Here is an 18,523-nt window from a genome sequence, read left to right as displayed (position 1 = left end):
TGCTGCTTCTAGGATTCTCTCCTTCATTTTAGTCTTGGCTAATGTAATTATGATGTGCCTTGGTGTGTTCCTTCTTGGGTCCAACTTCTTTGGGACTCTGAGCTTCCTGGATTTCCTGGAAGTCTATTTCCTTTGCCAGACTGGGGAAGTTCTCCTTTATTATTTGTTCAAGTAAGTTTTCCACTCGTGGCTGTTTCTTTCCCCCTTCTGGTACCCCTATAATCTGGATGTTTAAAGATGTCCTGGAGGTTCCTAAGCCTCTCCTCATTTTTTTGAATTCTCATTTCTTCATTCCTTTCTGGCTGGATGTTTCATTCTTCCTTCTGGTCCATTCCATTGATTTGAATCCCAGTTTCCTTTTATCTATTTTTTAGAAGATTTTACTTATTTATTTTTAGAGAGAGGGGTAGGGAGGGAGGAAGAGAGGGAGAGAAATATCAATGTGTGGTTGCCTCTTACATGGCTCCCACTGGGGATCTGGCCCACAACCCAGGCATCTGCCCTGACTGAGAATCGAATTGGCATGATTCTATAGATTAGACGTGTCCAGAGATAAAAAGCAGTTACATCAGCAGCTGTCAGGGGCTGGTCAGGAGAGGGAACGGGGATCAATAGCTAATGGGGGTGGGGGGGCTTATTCTGAGGGGGATAGAAATGTTCTGGAATAAGACAATAGAGCTGTTTGCACAGCTCTGAAGACAGGAACCACCACTGAAGAGCAGACCTTAAAAGTGAATGTGACCTGTAAACATGGGATGAGGAAAAGGCTGGAAAAGACCTTTACTTAAAAAAAAAAAGCCCCACAGAATTGGGGGACAGCTAAGAACCCACCTAAATACAACTGCTAAACCCACAAACCCAGCTGCTGTGTCTGCCTCCTGGCTCCAAGCCCACCTCTCTCACTCTCTTCATTGAAGGGGAGAACCCGTTTATGGATGTGGTGCAGAAATAAGAGAGTAAGCTGCGACTTCTGGAACAGTAGTGAAAGCTTATACAGTGGGTGGGTCAAGCACTTATTTCACTCACATCGTATCCTTTCCATTTCCACGAACCAAAAATTTTGAATGGTTCTAGTTTTGTCCCAGTAATTTAATCTCTAAGAATTTATCTCAAGAAGGAATAGAAGGTACACTTTGTAAAACTCAAGAAAAAGCTTACTTACTTAATGGCATGGCATTCGGCGAATTGTGATCCGTCCACAGGAAGGAATCCCGGGTGCTGAATGTGGGCTTAGAAATGTGTTTAATATCCCAGAAAATCGTGGAAGATCCGAAGTGGGACACATTGTTATGTTCCCGTGGTCATAAAAATGGACATAAAAAGGCTCAATGGGGATAAAAAAGACCCAACAGACACACACGAAAACATTAAGTGTAGTATCTGGGGACGGGGAGGGAAGTAGATGTGTAGATTTTCCTTGATGCTTTTACTCCATTAAACTGTTCTATTTTGTAATTAAAAAATAAAAAGCTCTTTTTAAAGACAAAGAGAAAAAGAAGGGTTACCCAGCATGGACACATATTATGGATTTCAGGGTGATGTTGCTGGAGCTGGGAACAGTCAGGTTTCATGATCGGGGTGGGGGCCGCAGAGGCCTTGGCTGCAGAGGGTGGGAGGAGCCAGCCCCATGGAAGCCCCTCAAAGACCAGCAGGTGCTGGGCACCTGCCACCCCAGCTGGGCAAATGGGCACAGGGAAGCGAACGGGCGCCAGGCAATGTCCCCCAGCTCTGGGCCCAGGCTTCAGGCTTTCCGGGGAGTGAACAGCTTTACTCACATGCACACTCACACCTGTGGGCTGCCACGCACCAACACCAGCCCACCCTGTCGAGGGGCACACACTGCTTTTCAGTGGGGATCCACATGGACTCGAGTTCCCTCTAAAAGAGAGCAGGACTGGAGGCCCTGGTGCAGGCTCGTAGGATCACTGTCAGAGGCCAGCTGGTACTGGTGCCCAAGGGTTTGCTCAGCTGTCCAAGGCTTATGCAGAAGCAACCCTTGTCGGGTTCCTTCCAGGCTCCTGCAGAAGGGATGGGACACTGCCCCCCGCCCCACCCAGCTGACGCAGGGCCAGGGATGGGGCTGCACGGAGAAGGCAACATTTCCCGAGCATCTCGTTTTTTGATCATGTGCTGACTTCAGCGATGTGTCACTCACCCGTCCCCTATTCCCACCAACAGCGAAGCCCTGGTTGCACCTGGGAAGTAGTCTCTGCAGAACTGCGAGCTGAATCCCATTAATGCCTGGTGGGCACGGACTGCTTTGCTGACAGGTACACCCCAGCCCATCCCAGGGTGCACGGGACACGCACACTCTTCAGAAGCTGCCTTGCAGATGCCACTCAAAGTCACACCAGCTTGGCTGTCAAGACAAGGAGGCTGACAGCATCTACTTGTGACAGGCCTGACACGCAGATTTGGAATGTCTTATTTTGAAGCAATTTTAACCTAAGTTAAATGCAGCTTGTCAAATTCAACTTCAAGTCAAGAGCCCGGGCTGGGGCCAGAGCTGAGAGGTAAGGATGGCAGTCTGACTGGCAGGCAAGGCAGAGGGGACGTAGGTGACAGGGAAGGGGGCCTGAGCTCCTGGACAGGGCTCCAGGGCTGAACCCACTCTGCTGCAAGCACAGGGGCCCTGAGATTGGATGTACCAAGAACTTGTTGGGGGTGCAGAGAAGGGGGTGCTCCAGCGTCAATCCCCAGCCATTGGCTTATTTGGGGAAGACTCACCGAGTCCTGGGGGTGGAAGGACAAGTCCTGTCACGGCAGAATTTGGGTCTTCACAGGGACACAGGATACCCCTTTAAAACTGAGTATGCCCTTGACCTCCCCTCCCCCACTGGATGAAGCGGCTAGACTGGACCTCTGTGATAAAAGCCAAACGAAATGACCCCACCCGAAAGCAGAGCACTCGGGAGCCCTCTCTCAGATAGAGTACGAACCGATGGTAGGGAATTGCAAAGGGGTCTCCCAGGCACTGAGGATGCTCAGTGGCTTCATTGAGCATGGAAGGCTGGTATGGCGAGGGTGGGGTGGAGGGTGGGCCGTGGGGTTTGGGGGCGGCGCCCAATCTCCGTTTGCAGCAGTGCAGCTTTGGTCTGCTTTGCTGTTCAACACTCCCTGTTTCATTTGGGCCTGTAGTAGGAAGATAAACCTTTTCATCTACAAACTGGTTCCAGACCTGAGTCCACACTCTCATCCTTCGGGGCACATGGCTGTGTTCGGATGGGTGATGCCAGGGGAGGACCCACAGCCTCAGGGGCCAGGAACCCGAGACCCCCCTTCACAGGCGAGCGCCTAGAATCCCTGGGAAGCCCATCCTCCTTGAATGTCACCCAGAGCATGCCCATTGTGGCTTCCTGAAGAGACCTCAGCACTGTCCCCAATCAGCATCCACAATTTAAGGTCTTGCTTTCGGAGGAAATCAGTCATCAGCTTTTCAAAGGGCTCACTGATCACCACACAGGCTCAAAGGGGAAAAACACTACTGCATCCTTTCTTTCCCTCTTAAACATCAGACCACAAGGGAGACTCCAGTTCCAGAAAGGCGGGACTGAGGGGTGTCCTGGCTACCCGATCAGTTCCATCAGATGCCGCCACGTGTGCACTCTGAAAGGCACTTCTAAGGAAATGAACAGAAAAAACCTTCGCAAATCACGTCCCCGACACTGGATCCGATTCTACGCAGTGACTCTCCAAACAGTAAGAAAAGCCCATGGTAAAAATGAGGAAAGACTTCCACACCAACGAGGAGATACGGGTGGCAGAGTGAGTGAAAAGATGCTCAATGGTGTGAGCCACTAGGGAGACACAGATCACAGCCACAGGGAGCCCACAGGGCCGCAGGGAGACACCACTGATGGAATCGTAGACCCTCAAGGGCTGCGGAACGAAGGAAGGTACCCTGGGAAACAGACGGCGCTTTCCCGCCAAGTCAGCAACCCCTCACCATCCCAACCAGTGATCCCACTCCAGTGTTTATCGGGTGAAACGAAAAGGCATGTTTACACCAAAACTTGTTTTAAGTGAGTATCTGAAGTGGCTTTTTTTTTTCCATAATCTCCAGAACCTGGGAATGACCCCAAGGTCCTCAGCTTGGGGATGGGAACCCTGTGACACAGTCACAGTACATGTCAGCATCTTAGTAAAAAGAAACAAAACACAGTAGGGCACAGGTGACGAACACCAGGCCCACAGGCCAAATGCAGGCCTCCACCGGGTTTCACCTGCTCCTGGGCCTTGTTCTCTACCCGGCAGCAGCGCAGAGCTCTCACTTAACTGCTAAGGAGCAGTTACATGCACAGTCCTAAAATGACACCCGGCCCTTTGAAGGCGAGTGCGAAGCTGATGTGGCCTCCAGGGAATATGACTTTGACACCCCTGCTCTAGATCAAAGTTGACCTTACAGCAATGTTAGCGGGTGGTGGCTAACTAACCTCGGCAACCACACTGGAATAGTTATCGCCATTAAAAATCACCTTCTTCCTCCAAAACCAGCGAAGTGAGAAAAAACCCATATTCATGTTCTAAGGCAAGAGCAAGATGGAGAACATACAAACTGGTTCCTAAGGAGTGAACCCCCTCCCCACGCAGGTACGTTTACAAACACCGTGGGAAGCCTTTGCCATCCGCAGGCTTCTCCTCTTGCCCCGCACCCAGGCTCCCGTGACCGACTCTGCCCACCCAGCAGGACGCACCAGCCACGGGCACACACTCCACAGGCACCCCACGAGGCCTGGCGTGGGGAAGTTTATAAAGCTGCACAAAACTAGAAGTAGTGGGCAAATAGACCAAACCAGCGCTTTATTTTAAAAAGTTTTATTCTGCAGATTTAGAAATTTGAGAATTTTTTTAATAACCGCAAAAGAAATTCAGTCACACCTAATAATTAACAGAATGTAGTGGTGTATTATCCAATCAGAAGTCGTGCTGATGTGCCATAATAAATTGTCTATTAGTAAAAAAATACACTTTAGGGCACAGCATTGTATCACAAATTACAGTAGGGATATTTTGCAAGAATTTAATCAAACTAGAGAATTCTGAGTAACTTTATCTTTTAAATGCAGCACTTAAAAATGTAACAACTCTGTGCATTCTTTTTCTTTAAAAAAATGACCTTGTGTGTGTGTCATAAAAATGCTGCGTTATTGCTGCAGAGGTCAAAGTTCAAGGCTCAAGAGGTACAGGAGAGAATACAAAGGTAGCCTTAAGAAACGTGGTTTTGTTTATGTATAAAAAAGGTAAAGTTTATAAAAGTTAATTTACAAACCAAGAACAAAAGTGGTATGCACGCATTATGTACAAGCATCCTTAAAACATCAAAATTTTCAAATGCGAAGCCAAATAAAAAAAAAAAAAACCCACAACTGCCCGTTGCCAAAAAAGAAAAAAAAAAAGGAAAAGACAATTATCTAAATCACACCATTATTTCCATCTAGGTGATGACACATTTCTGAAACCACCAAATCCACAATTTAACTCAACCTGTTTCATGATTCAGTATCCGATGCGCACAAAAGCCGTAAAAACTTAGCGATACATAGAACGACCTAAGAATTAAAAACAGGAGGGTAAGGCATTCCTGCTGGTTAGTATGTCTGGTGACACGGTTAATTTATAGAGAGAGCCAGAGAGGCCACAGAGCCAGCCCCACGCTTTGGTGTCCTTCCCTAGGAAAAACGTGTTTTCACATACAATCAGTCATTGTCTTCACTTGACCCCCCCACCCCACCCACAGCTGTAAATTCCCCTTGCTGTACATTTCTGTTAAATCCACTACTCTGGTTATATATTCCAGGTGCATTTTTTAAATGTGTGCATACTGCCTCATGCATAATAACAAAGTGTGGATGCCAGGTCAGGGCCACGACGGAGCGGAAGCAGTGTACTTTGGAAAGGACAGGACTCAAATGCACCCCCTTCACTGGCTGGTACTGTAACGGAAATCAGTTATGTGAAGTTAAGCAGTGACCATAAAAAAAGTACAATAATCATTACGAAGCAAAATGTCTTTGAACCTCACACCAATACCAACAGTCCTTCCGCCACAAACACGCAGGTCACAGCACACGTCTGCCCACGGCTCAGCAGCGTGCGCCCTCCTCTTCATCAGATGGAACAAAATGCTCACTGCTAACACACTGCAGGTCGAGTCTAAGGAGAGTAGAGTACTTGATAGGGTGGGTCCGTGTAGATTCAGTAAGTTTACCCCAGGTTCACATGATTTGAGTCACGTTCCTACAGGTTAGGAATTAAAAGTGGTCGATCAGGACAGAAACGCAGTTTGCTCCAACAAGGTAATTGGGGTCTCCAGGAAGACACTTGTTTTGCCAGGTTTTAGGGTCACCTATAAGAGAAAAAGAAGTTCACATCATTTATAGTCGCTGGCTACAATGCTTTGTAACCATGAGGCAAAGATAAATACAAGCATTTAGATACAATTTTCTTCTACTTCTTTTTCATTCTGCAGTTACACACCCCAACTCTACGTGCTAGATGACTAATTAGTGGGGCACTCACACTGTAAGGCATAAAACTACTGAATCACTACACTGTAACCTGAAACTACTTATAACTAATACAATATTGTATACAACTTGAGTTAAAAAAGTAACTCCTAAGTGCTGTATGTCTGTGAGAACCCATTGGAATCTTGATAATCCAGACTTTCAGATTTCTCTTTCAGTGCATTTTCACGCTCATGCTTTTTCAAAAGATGACGAAAACGCAGGGTCCACGTGCTGGGGACCATTCCAGTTTGCCCGAGCCCACCTTATCATTGAAAGCATTCTTCTTTCACTTTCAAAGTTTGGACAATAATTTACATGGATCACCCATTTCAGCTGAGTATGAGAACACATTTCTCACACTCAACTACAGACAAACAAATGAAAGACCTTCCTCTTTCAAAAAAAAAAAAAAAATCAGTAATCCGGACGATCCTGGCAGCCAAACCCTGAGTGGAGCCTCGTGGCCAAGGCCTAGGCTGCGAGCCTGTGGCAGGGCCTGGGTGCCAGCGGTCTGACACTGGAAGCTGGAGCTCAGAGCCCCAGGAGGGGACACTGCCTGGGACAAGGCCGGGATGGCTGTGTGTCGCTGGTTTCCAAGGTTAAGTGACTTCCAAATTGGCTTACTTCTTCTGCTTCCCTAACAGCATCAGCTCTCAACCAGGAGGTCGGGACAATGACTGGAGGTGATTGGACTTGTCACAGCTGGCAGCTAGTGAGTGGAGGCCGGGGAGGCCACTATACATTGCACGATGCACAGGGACAGTCCCCAAAACAAAGAATTCTCTGGCCTAAATGTCAACAGGGCCAAGGTCGGGAAACCTGCCCTCAGGAGGCGGCCCATCGCCTGAGTGACACCTGAGCCACGCCTGGCTCAGCAGGAAGCCAGAGTTTGGAGGGAGTCCACTTCTCGGATCTTTGTGGGCTCACACGGTACTACAGATAACATACTCTTCAGGCAATGAGCTGGAGTTACAACCCTTTGGAAGTAAATTAAAAACCTTATCTTTAGGCTCAGGTTTTCTAATAGCCTAATTTGTACTGGGATTAAGTTAGTGGTTATCAAAATGCACCCTTGACTTCTTGAACAGAATTTAGAGTAGCGAACTATTTTCTGCAGCCACACAGCATCTCAGAAAGGTACATTCCTCTTCTAGGGGAGTAAGCTCAGATTCAGCAACTTCTTCCTGCGTTAATCTAATAAAATAACATGTTTTGTGGCATAAAACACCAGAGTAACAAATGGAGGAATCACTTATACTTCATATAACAGCTAAAAAAAGTCACTTACGAATAAGCAGCTACCACAGACAGTGATCTGAAGAACCCGCCCCTAATTTGGCTTCAAGGACAATCAGAGCTCATGCTACAGCCCGACTTTCAGAGTATGTTTTAAACGCCATTGTATTCATTAATTCAAACTAATAAAATGTTTCTCAGTGGGCTCCCTCAGGAAATAGCTCTACTATGAAGTGCATTAAAATTAATTAACTTTTCCCAGAAAATTGGGTTACTTGGGAAATACTTATATCATTTTTTGCCTTGTGTAGTATTAAAATGTTCTATAACCTTTACACTATTAAACCCTATTTCCCAGTGCCCAATGTTAACACTGCATAATGCTCACCTGATCTACCAAAAATTCAAAAGTGGGTTTGTAAATTCTTATTTTTCTATATTAGGTTCAATTAAAGTGATCTATGCCAGAAACACAGGAAGTTCCAACTGGTAACTGACACAGTCACCCAAAGGAAGGGGGAAATGTGAAAACGCAACAGAAGCTTTGAAATTATGATCTGAAGAACAAAAGCCACGTGGAAACAGTGTGGACAACAGAAGTGATTTAGGATTTTGCATTGGAAAACCAGGGCCAAGTGCAAGCACGGTGGAAGGCCTTCTGTCTTTAGAGCTGCCCTGGGACAGACAGACTTTGCAGGCTGAAAAATTAAAGAACAGTAACCAATAGCAGGAATGAATCAAATCATTTTAGCAAGAAGGTGAAAATGCCTATATAGGTAGGGCAGTATCAATTCTCTCATTGCATCACAATCGTGACAGAAGAAATGCGTGTGTCACCCTTCAGCCACATCCACAAGAGTGAAAGGCAGAAATGTCCCCCTCCCTATCCATTCACTGCTCGTGTACATGCAGCGCAGAGGGGTGTCTGCACACCGAGATGCCCATGAGGCCACAAGGACAGAGGCAGAGGGTTGCCCCCTGCACGGGAGCTCCACTGACCCAGGGACTAATCAACGACAGCACCCAGAGCCCCCAAAGGACAGAGTGAAGACAGCATACCCGACGAGGAGTCGGATGATTTTAGAGCAAAAGACCAACCGTCAGGAGTCATGGACGCACAGTGTGGTAGGCGCAGCTCCACGGGCTTCAGGAACTTGAGGCCGTGGGGCCCACACATCACCAGTGGGCTCAGCAGGGTCTCACCTGAAAGCAGGAGGGAGGGGGTGGAGTTACATGGCGCCTTCCTTCTGCACCACTTTGCCTAGGGCAGCACTGACGCAGACAGACGGGATGGAAGCCGCGTGTGTGGTGCCGAATTTCCTTGCAGCCACTTGAACCCACCGTACCCCAAGTCACGCCGACGTGCCGTCGGCACACTGCATCTGAGAGATCGGGTCTGAGGCGCTTCTAGCACACTTTACTTCGCAACGGCCACGTTTCACGTAGCCACAGAGCTGGGGGCACCTGCATGAGATCACAGGTTCTGACAGCGTAAGGTGCCGCCAGGTGGACTTCCTACACGTTACTCACATCCCGTGTTTCTGAAGCTACAGACCTGGTTTACAGGGCTCATCCAGGGACAACATAGGTTAGTATTCCGGCAAAATGTGAGCGGGCGAGCTGAAGGCAGGGAAGCGCTGCTCGCAGGTTCTAAAGGAAGCCGTGGCATGGGCCACTGTGTCACCCTGACAGATGCAGGCAGACAGGGAAACTCCAGCAGCCCCAGGTTCCCCAAGAAGCTCCGAAAAACGGGCGGAGGGCTGTAGGGTAGGGCCAGGGAGCTCACCTCCGCCTCCCCGGCCTTCCTGCAGGACCACCACCAAATGGTCATGCCACCATCGGGCACCCCCTCCCCCACAGTATTTTGTGTGGCCAGCCGGCAGGCAGGCAGGCAGAAGTGGAGTCTGGATGATCCTCTTGGCGGAGCCCAACGAGCGCTCACAGACCGCCCACACCTCGAAAAGGAGGTGGAGACACGGACACGTTACCTTTCTCCTTATCTAGAGGCGGCAGGATGCTGTTGTCCCGGCAGACCTTGAAGTAGATTTCCTGCTCCACGCCCTCCGGGATGGCCCCCTGCGGGATGATGATGCTAACACCAGTCTCTATGGAGCTCAGCACCCCGCCGTTGCTGTTGAACACGCCTCGGGCGGTGGCTACCACCGTGTGACCGTCTTCGTCATCGTCCTCCTCCACCGCTGAAGGACTAAGGGTTCAGAAACGCCTGTGAGTGAACTCCCAGATCGACATGGGCACATCACGACTACTGTAATGGTGGTGTCATTTTATTTTCCTTTCTCCATCTGATCACGGAGTTACGGAGCCTCACCACCTCAATGTACAGAGCCCAAACCTTGCTCATCCAAGTACTGTACAGTTCATGGGCACTAAGCAGAACATTTTAACATCCACACAATTGGTGTCTGAAAAGTGCCAGCAAGTCACAGTTCCTTCTTAGCGTCACATGAGAAAATGGCGCACCTCACAGCAGACAGCACCATAGACCTCGTAAAACATGCTTATTAGGTAACTACCTCCCTGGGACTTGATGTGTGTGCACCGTGGCTTCCCCCTAGCACCCGAGGCCCACACGCCCTTGCCAGCAAAGGCACGGCCACCATAGTTCCCTGAGGTGACAAAGATCAAGCACCCACAGAAATCAGCACATTAATGAAGAAAACCAAAGGCAGGCAGGATATGGTGTCATGGGCACTTCAGAAACGGAAGCTTTGAGATTCACTGAAGTGAAACTGTGAGCCAGGACCTAATGGGGAGCAGAAGACGGACAGACAAGCCGGAGGTACACACAGGCAGGGCGGCTCCACTCCCGCACTACCGGGGCCTCAGGGACAGGCGACCACACCTGATGGAGCACTTGTCCCCAGCCCCCTCCTGGGAGGGCGGCAGCCCTGCCTAGGGAGCGGGCCCGGGGCCTCCTGGCCTTGGGTCCTGCCTGCAAGTGCTTCTGCTCGGTCAGTGGGTCCGGGGCTGCGGTGAGCTTTCGGGTGGCCGGCAGGGCCTCTTCCACACCACGGATGACTGCACAGAAGCAAGTCATAGAGTGGGGCTCCTCACAGACACCCCCCTCATCTGCTGAGACAGCCAACTCCCTATAACTCTAAAACAGGTGCTGTCGCTTAACAACCACTTTGAGCTTACTACACCTTCGTTTCTTTTTAACATTAGTGCTGAACACACAGTGAACGAGGAGCAGACACTTGTGTTTTGGGGGTGAGAGGTCACGGGAAGCCATGGGTGTTAAGAGTACAGCCTGGGGTCAGAGGACCAGGGCCTGGATCTAGGCTCCCCACATCCTGGCTGTGTGACCTTGGACAAACTGCAATGTCTCTCAACCTGACTGCCTGGTAAAACGGGGCTCGTAACAATACCCACTGACCACACAGGACTCCCAGGTTCATGATCCTACTGGCATCGTCCTGGCCCTCTCACACATGGGCATTTGTGGCAACATTGTGGTCACAGTGTTCAGTTTAAAGTCTGAGTAAAAGCTGAGTTTAAGACAAGTCCTGAACCAGAGAAACCACCTCAGGCTCATGTCAGACAAATCACAAAGCCAAGAGCAAGGCAAACCCCTCACCTCACAGGAACAGCCTTCGGTCCCGAGCTGACGCTGTTTATTTGGTACTTCGGCTTCTCTGAGTGGAGGGAGAAGGCCTCGACTCCACTGTCGAACTCAGGGGGCGGGGCAGAACTGTGCGTTTTCACAAGGATTTTTGGAGAAGTGGGGACTTTTGAGGACAAGTCAGGCTTGTGTGCAGTCTCACTGGGGAGAAGGTTGTGACTGAATTTAGGGCTTTCAAACTTGCGCTCAAACGGCCGCGCGGAACTTGTGTATGGTTTGGGGGTGAATCGGTTGTATGTTGGGGCGACTGTTTTCTGAGTCTGTTCAGTTCCGTTCACTGGCGCTTTCTCTGGGAAACTTTTCTGGGGGTAGAAAGTGGACTGAGTGGGGTCCTCTCGGTTCTGTGGTCTGAACGTTGTTGGCTTGTTCTGAGATGGAGGTGGGTCTGGTTTGGACACTAAAGAATTTTGAAAATCCAATGATACTAAATTACCTGGAAAAAAAAGAATATATAAGTCTTTTTAACACTTCTTAAAAGGAGGTCTTACAGCCCCTCTGCCATGTCCCATCTGGACTTGCCCTGATGCAGATGTCAAGGCTAGTTCAGGGTCACCACAGTCAGAGAACAGCTCGTGAGCACCGGTGGCTGTGTGTGACGCTGAGAGCCCGGCAGGTGGCTGGGTCACATGGTGCTGTTAGTGTGCCCCGCGGCCTTGGAAGCAGGGCCACACTGCTAAGGGTCCTGGCCCCTCTCCCATGTGCATAACAAATTAGAAGCAGAATGAAAAACATGGCTATGCTAAAAAACACCCGTACTGAAATCTCACCATAATTAGAGTCACGAGAGAAGCCACAGTTTGAGAGAAGCTATTAACGACAACACATAATGGATACAGAATTAAGACCGCAAACCCAGCAAACCCAGGAAGAACACCTAACACATTGCTAAGAAAGACACAGCCTAACAGGAAGATGGGTGAAGACAGGAACAGAAGTGAAAACTGGAATGCCCAGTAGTCATGTAACAAGACCCTCACCCTCACTAGGAATTAGGAAAATGCAAGCCCCAAACAAAAAAACACGAAAAACCATTTCACACCCTTTAGATTAGTAAAACTGAAGTCTGGTAGTGGCCAGGGTTGGCAAGACGCAGAACAGCAAGAATTTCCACGTCCTGGGTGGGAGTGTAAACAGTCCCAACTGGCTTGCAGGGAGTAATTACGGAGAAAATACTACCCTTTTCTCCAAGAAGAAAAGAGCGAAAGAGGGAACATGCCTTTGCTCTCTTATGAACCAGCACAACCTTGATACTGAAACCAGGCAAGGACATTGCAAGAAAATTACAAACCCAAATTCCTTAGGAATGTTATAATGTAATTTACTCCATTAACAGAATAAAGGAGAAAAGTCTTCTTAAGAGCCTCTTATTACATGCAGAAAAAGCATTTCACAAAACCATTTCAGCATATTAGGACTAGAAGGGAACGTCCTAAACCAAATGAGAAGGAAGCTATGAAAAACCACAAAAAACCTACGGCCAACACCATAAAAGTGAAATGGTGAATCCTTTCTCCCTGAGATGAGGAAGCAGCAAAAATGTCTGCTTTCATCACTTCTACTCAACATTTCATTGGAGGTCCCAGCCCATGCAAACAGGCAAAAGTAAATAAATCAGTAAAAGGCGTAAGCACTGGGAAGTAAGGACTGAAACTTCGTCTGCAGACGTGATAGCGTGTAAAGAAACCCTGACATGAAGTTATGTAAAGTTGCAACTACAGCTTGTCTGGTTGACACCAGCCTGGAATCCAACTCCCACATAAACAGCAGGAGTACTGGTTTCGTGATAGCGAACTATCAACAGAAGGATGAATTGTGGTATATTCTGGGGGTAAAATACAGCCTATTTATTTTGGGGGGGATTGTGAGAAGAAAGGAGCAAATAAGAACAGGGGTGTCAGGAGATGGAGGGAACAGTTTTAATTTCAGGGGGTGTGACGACAGGCAGAGAGACATGAAGGCAGTTCCAAGAGGCAGCAGGGTCAGAACAAGGGGTTACCGATGGAAGAGGTGGCCTGCGAGTGTCTGCAGCAGAGGGCAGAGTTCTGTGGAAGGGGGTTACTGGTGAAAGAGGCCGAGGGAAGGATGAGGGGAGCAGGAGGGAGGAAGAGGAGCCAAGCCCCTGGGGCCCAGCAAGAGTGTCAGCACTAACAAGGGAGACAGCCAGGGCTTGGAGAAAGATGTGAAGGAGAGCGCGTGGGCCAACAGGCAGCGCCACGGCTATTAAGATGAACACCCTGGAACTCTGTTCCCCACCCTGCTGAGAATCTGCTACGGAACATAAATGCAAAAGGCAAGGTGCAAAGGAATACATGTTACATGAAACTTTACATCTCGCCTGTCATGTGTGAACAGGTAACAACAGTAACTTTTATAACACCATTCAAGTATTTAGATCAGACATACTGGTAAATAAACATGACTTCCAGAAACCGAGCTATGCTAATAAAACAGTAAAATCTATTTGGCAAAAGCCTTGTCCAATATAATGCTCACAGTCATAAATGTAAGTGATGTATTTTTAGCAAAATCCTTAGTTTTCGTTGTTCCCAGCCTAAAGGTTTTATGTATTATGTCTGATATGAAGAACCATTTTGCTTAGAAATGACAAGAACTTAAATTTGTAAGTACTACTCCCTGACCGCGGTGACACCAACCTCCGAGGACCCTACCTTCCCCGTGGGCTCCCTTAGCGTGTGTGTGCAGCAAGGAGCTGGCGGTAGGCGGGGCGGGCTGGGAGTACTGGGCGGGCAGTGGGGGCGGCGGGGGTGTGGCCTGGCCTGGGTCGTAGCGTTTCTCTCCAAAAGGTCGATCCACAGCGTCCACCTCGGTGGACTTGCCCCTGCGAAAAAAGGAAGACAAGGCCAACCACTGAAAACGGACAAAACAAGTTCTCATTCTCTACATTTTTTTTAATCCAGAAATTTCACAATTTAGTCTTATCATATGGGTAGCTACTCTACCAAACTAGGCAAACAAACTCAACCATTCATCAACACAAGAGATGTAGAGACAGCACAGGTACTTTGAGAATATCAGGAAAACATCCAGAGAATGGCAACCGAAAGGCAGATGAAATTCTGGGTATACTTGTTATAGTTAACTGTGTTCACAACTCAAAAAGGTCTTGCAAATATTTTGGAAAATACTTATAGGCCCAAATGGTCCTTAGGTTCACCACTTATTTCATCTGTAAGGTGCCAAGACGTGGCTCTCGGCACCCTCAGAGCACCAGACGGGATGTCAGGCGGAGTAGGCCAGGGCTCCTAGTACAGGGCTGGGGAGTGAATGGCTGTGGGTCTTTGGGCCATCAGGTCTCAGCCACAGCTACTGAAACTCTGCCTGAGAGCGGCCAGGGACCATGTGAAAACCACCAAAGAACAGACAGCTTCTACTTCACAGTGTGCCCTGGGTGCGCCAGGCCCGTTCTCTGTTAATGACAGCTAGGGGAGCAGATACACTGCATTGTTCAAGGCTTACTGAAGTCCAACTGGGCCGTGCACGTGTATTTTCTCAGGTTGCCAATTGTTCATACAAGACGTGAAATGCACACACAGGAAACCGTGGAAATAGACCCACAATTGCAACACTGCCATCTAGTCCTTTGCAAAGAGCCAGGCCGCAGTGGCTTTATGTGCACAAACGGTGACACGAACATGTCGAAGGGCCTCGCACAGGAGACCTTCACTGAGGAAGTCTGGCTTTATCGTGAGCTTTGACACTGAGCTGTTATCTCGTTTCCCGCAACCAGACTGAGCCTGTGACGACGACGTTCCAATCCGAAGTGCACATAATGCCAACGACACGGCGAGAGACACCTCACGTAACACCTCACACGAATGCCAGTCTTACCACTTGATGCTCCTTCTCAAGCAGTCATAGCTAGGGTAAGAGCCCAGAAATCTAGGCGACGGCAGAGCGAGCGCAACAGAAAAATGAAAGAAAATGGTCAATCTAACTAAGAAACTTGCAGCAAATGCAACTCAAATGTCATTTCAAAATATTAACCAAAAGACAGGCACCCACCATTTCAAAATAACTCGATCCACAGAAGAAACTATCCCTACCTCCATTTAGCCAGGGAAAGGACCGGTAAATTCAACCACAGTAACCTGGGTCCTGCCCCCCCCACCCTGTGGTCTAACTGGTGTTCTGAGTACTGGTCCGCTGCCCCTCTCTGCCCATAGCTGCTGCAGCTGCCAGCGCAGACCAAGGAATGAGCCGAGTAAAGGAGCAGTACTCAGGGTAACTGGCCGGTTCTGAGTGAGACTGAGATGCTCCTTTAAAACTAAAGGGCTGCCCTGGCTGCTGTGGCTCAGTGGACTGAGCACTGGCCTGTGAACCAGAAGGCCAGTGGTTCAATTCCCAGTCAGGGCATGTGCCTGGATTGTGGGCCAGGTCCCCAGTGCGGACTGTGAGAGGGGCAATTGATCAATGTATCTTTCAGACGTTGATGTTTCTCTCCCTGTCTTTCTCCCTCCCTCCCCGCCTCTGTAAAAAAAAAAAAAAAAAAAAAATTAAGGTCTGGGGAAAAGAGATCCTTGAGCGAAAACAAAGGAATAAGTGATAGGTGCACAGGCGCCCTAGCAGGGAAAGGAGAAACAGGCAGTGGGAACGTGCACCCTCCAGTTCCCACGTACACATTCCTGTCCCGCAAGACTGGACCCATGGCCAGTTCTCAGGGCGGGTGGAGATTACCTGCAAAGCTGCCACACTTGAATGTCACAGCTTCTCTCATCTAGTGTCACACACAGACAAACAACCCTATGGTAATCTTACACTTAGTTCCTAAAAAGCTGAAAACCACCAATGTTTGTTTTAAGGCCTGAAAGTCCCACAGCAACCTGACCCTTGAGAGAGAGGGCTCCGAGCATGAGAACCCCCTGCTGCCGGGGAGGAGCTGACACCTTCTTCTCTGGGCCGGGGCAAGCACCCAGGCCCGGCCTGCACTCCAGGGGCCCTGACCTGTTTGAGACGCTCTCTCCCAGCGTTCTTTCTTCCAGCCCAGCTCCCCACACTGTAAGGCAGGGCAGTGTCTGCTGGCTTTCTGGGGCACCTGTCCTGTGCCAACAGAGACTTCTCTAGTTCCCACCACTGGGGGTGTGCTTTTCTTTTAAGATGAACATAAGCGCATATTATCCAGGAAAAGATAACTTTGCTATTTTGTTTAGGAAATAAAGGCCTGTAGGCAAGCTGTTGGTAACAGTAAATGGTTTTGAGATGCAGGACAAAGGCAAGCCCATGTTTAAACCACTTTCCTACTGTTCAAGTTGTATTAACTGCCCAGACCCTCACCCTGCTCTCTTATTCTCCTCGCAGCTGAAGGCTGACAGGGAAGCACACGGCACAGCCAAGGAGGAGGAAGCGCATGCGAGCGCCCATCTCATTCCACTGTCACTTTGTCCTGGAAGGCCCTGCTGCGCCAGCGAGCAGCTAGTGGGTGGCTGACACGCTAGGGCCCCTGCGCCGAGCTGCGTTCACTTGGCGAACTGTCCCTGCGCCCCTGGCCCCCAAACCTGCGTGAAAATTTCCCATTACAAACGCACCGAGTCTTCTTTCTGGAACACCAGATGAACACACAGCCAAAAATGCCTTGCTAACTGCTTTTCTGGCAAGCCTTTTTAGACCTAAATGTATTTGTAATGGTATGTTGTGTTAACCAAGTAAGTAAAAGGATAAAACCTCTCTCCTTAAACTCCACTCCCCAGACCCTCTTCTGACAGGAATGAATGTGTTTAATGACTTAAGCCAAAACGGCGACAAAAGGCGCACCCTCCTACCTCACCAAAGGGGAGCTCTGGAGGCTCAGGGCCGAGCCCGCGCAGTCTGCACGTCCGGGAGGCACGGGCGTTACTCTAGCGTGGCGTCGGGGGAGGCCCACACCACCAGCCCAAGCTCCTGTTTGCACAGAACAGATCCCCAGCACCCCACGGCTGTGTGTGCATTGTCATTAACTGCTCTCTCTGTGGACAAGGACTTAAAAGGATGACCGTGCAAAAGAGGTTTTAAATCCTCACTTCAAAGGATGTCTTGGGAAAGAGGAGCCGGTGATGGCTTTCTGATGTGCCCCCTTGGCTCCGCTGAACTATAGTCACGGTCATTCAAACATTAATGCAGGAGCCACCAGAAAGGAAATTTTCAGACATAAGGCCTCGAATCAGTTGAGTTTTAAGTTAATTAAAGAGATGGGCTCTTATTTGAAAGGGAACTCAGGCTTTCCTGAGCTCAGATGCTGATCCCCTCCTCCAGCCCCAGGGACTAGGAGCTGCTCTTTCCCCTCACTGCACACTCACGCCTCGTCTTAAAGCCATGTCCGTCTTCCGTTCTCGGGGGCTGATTTTTGTGGATACATGAACCCACCAGTGCCTCTGAGGGTCACCCCCCACTCTCAGCACCAAGCTCTCTGTTGCTCGGGGCTCAACCAGGGAGACAGAATCAGCAGAGACAGGGCCCCACGCAGGCGCACCACGTGTCTGTGCCCCGACCAAACCCACGAGGATGAACAACCGACCAGAAACCTGAGAAATGAGTAAACGGAAGCGAGCAGCGCAGGAAAGGAGAAAGACTGGGAGTCAAAAACAGGGGGTTCAATGCCAGCTCTGTGCATCGTCATGTTACCTCACGGAGCTGTTTCCTCATGTGTAACACTGGAAAAGAGATCTCTAAAGTGCCCCCAAGATCCAATAATAAAAAAAGACAAACTGTTTCTCTCCTTGAAAAAAATTCAACTCTCTTCCCTTCCCTCCAACAATGTTGTCTCAATACATCCATTTTTATACTAAAAAAAAATAAAAACATAAAAAAAGAGCCAGCACTAACTGCTGCACAAAAGGGAGAAAGGCTTATGATTCACCTAAAAATCAGGGTCTTTGGTTTATTCTTTCTTACTTCAGGTTTTACCATCTTTCCCCAATGCAAAAACTTGCTGTATCTGCTATCAAGGCCTAAGAACAAGCTTGGAACACACCCTAGAGCTAGAAGTACGCACAGCGCTAACCTGCCAGCATCTACAGAAAGTGTAAAGTACACTTAAATATTTCCTTCAAAATATACTGAACTTCAAGAAATCAATTCCTCTTTACCCAAACCTTTGTGTGTCATCTTGTTTTCCAAAGGAGACGTGTCCGGTGAAGTAACT

The 18,523-nt window shown here is 48.9% G+C and overlaps 1 protein-coding gene across 9 annotated transcripts in view; it reads right to left on the bottom strand.

The window, feature by feature from the left end:
- Positions 1 to 4,772: 4,772 nt before the first annotated feature.
- Positions 4,773 to 18,523, bottom strand: part of TJP1 (tight junction protein 1) — a 209,110-nt gene continuing 195,359 nt past the window's right edge. For 4 of the 9 annotated variants that reach the window (XM_037053760.1, XM_037053764.1, XM_037053766.1 and 1 more), the window contains 5 exons: positions 14,058 to 14,227; positions 11,344 to 11,821; positions 9,734 to 9,951; positions 8,805 to 8,948; positions 4,773 to 6,346 (listed from right to left, as the gene is read on the bottom strand). In XM_037053760.1, the coding sequence (XP_036909655.1) occupies positions 6,252 to 6,346; positions 8,805 to 8,948; positions 9,734 to 9,951; positions 11,344 to 11,821; positions 14,058 to 14,227 (1,105 nt within the window). In that variant the 3' untranslated portion in view covers positions 4,773 to 6,251. Of the gene's footprint in view, positions 6,347 to 8,804; positions 8,949 to 9,733; positions 9,952 to 11,343; positions 11,822 to 14,057; positions 14,228 to 15,218; positions 15,289 to 18,523 lie in introns of those variants that run through there. The other 5 variants (XM_037053763.1, XM_037053765.1, XM_037053767.1 and 2 more) reach the window with 3 other exon arrangements.

Source organism: Sturnira hondurensis, unplaced genomic scaffold, assembly GCF_014824575.4.
Source record: "Sturnira hondurensis isolate 20B ecotype Veracruz unplaced genomic scaffold, ASM1482457v3 Scaffold0007865, whole genome shotgun sequence".
Lineage (NCBI taxonomy): Eukaryota > Metazoa > Chordata > Mammalia > Chiroptera > Phyllostomidae > Sturnira > Sturnira hondurensis.
The sequence above is the reverse complement of the archived record's forward strand: the minus strand, read 5'-3'. Positions and strand labels throughout refer to the sequence as shown.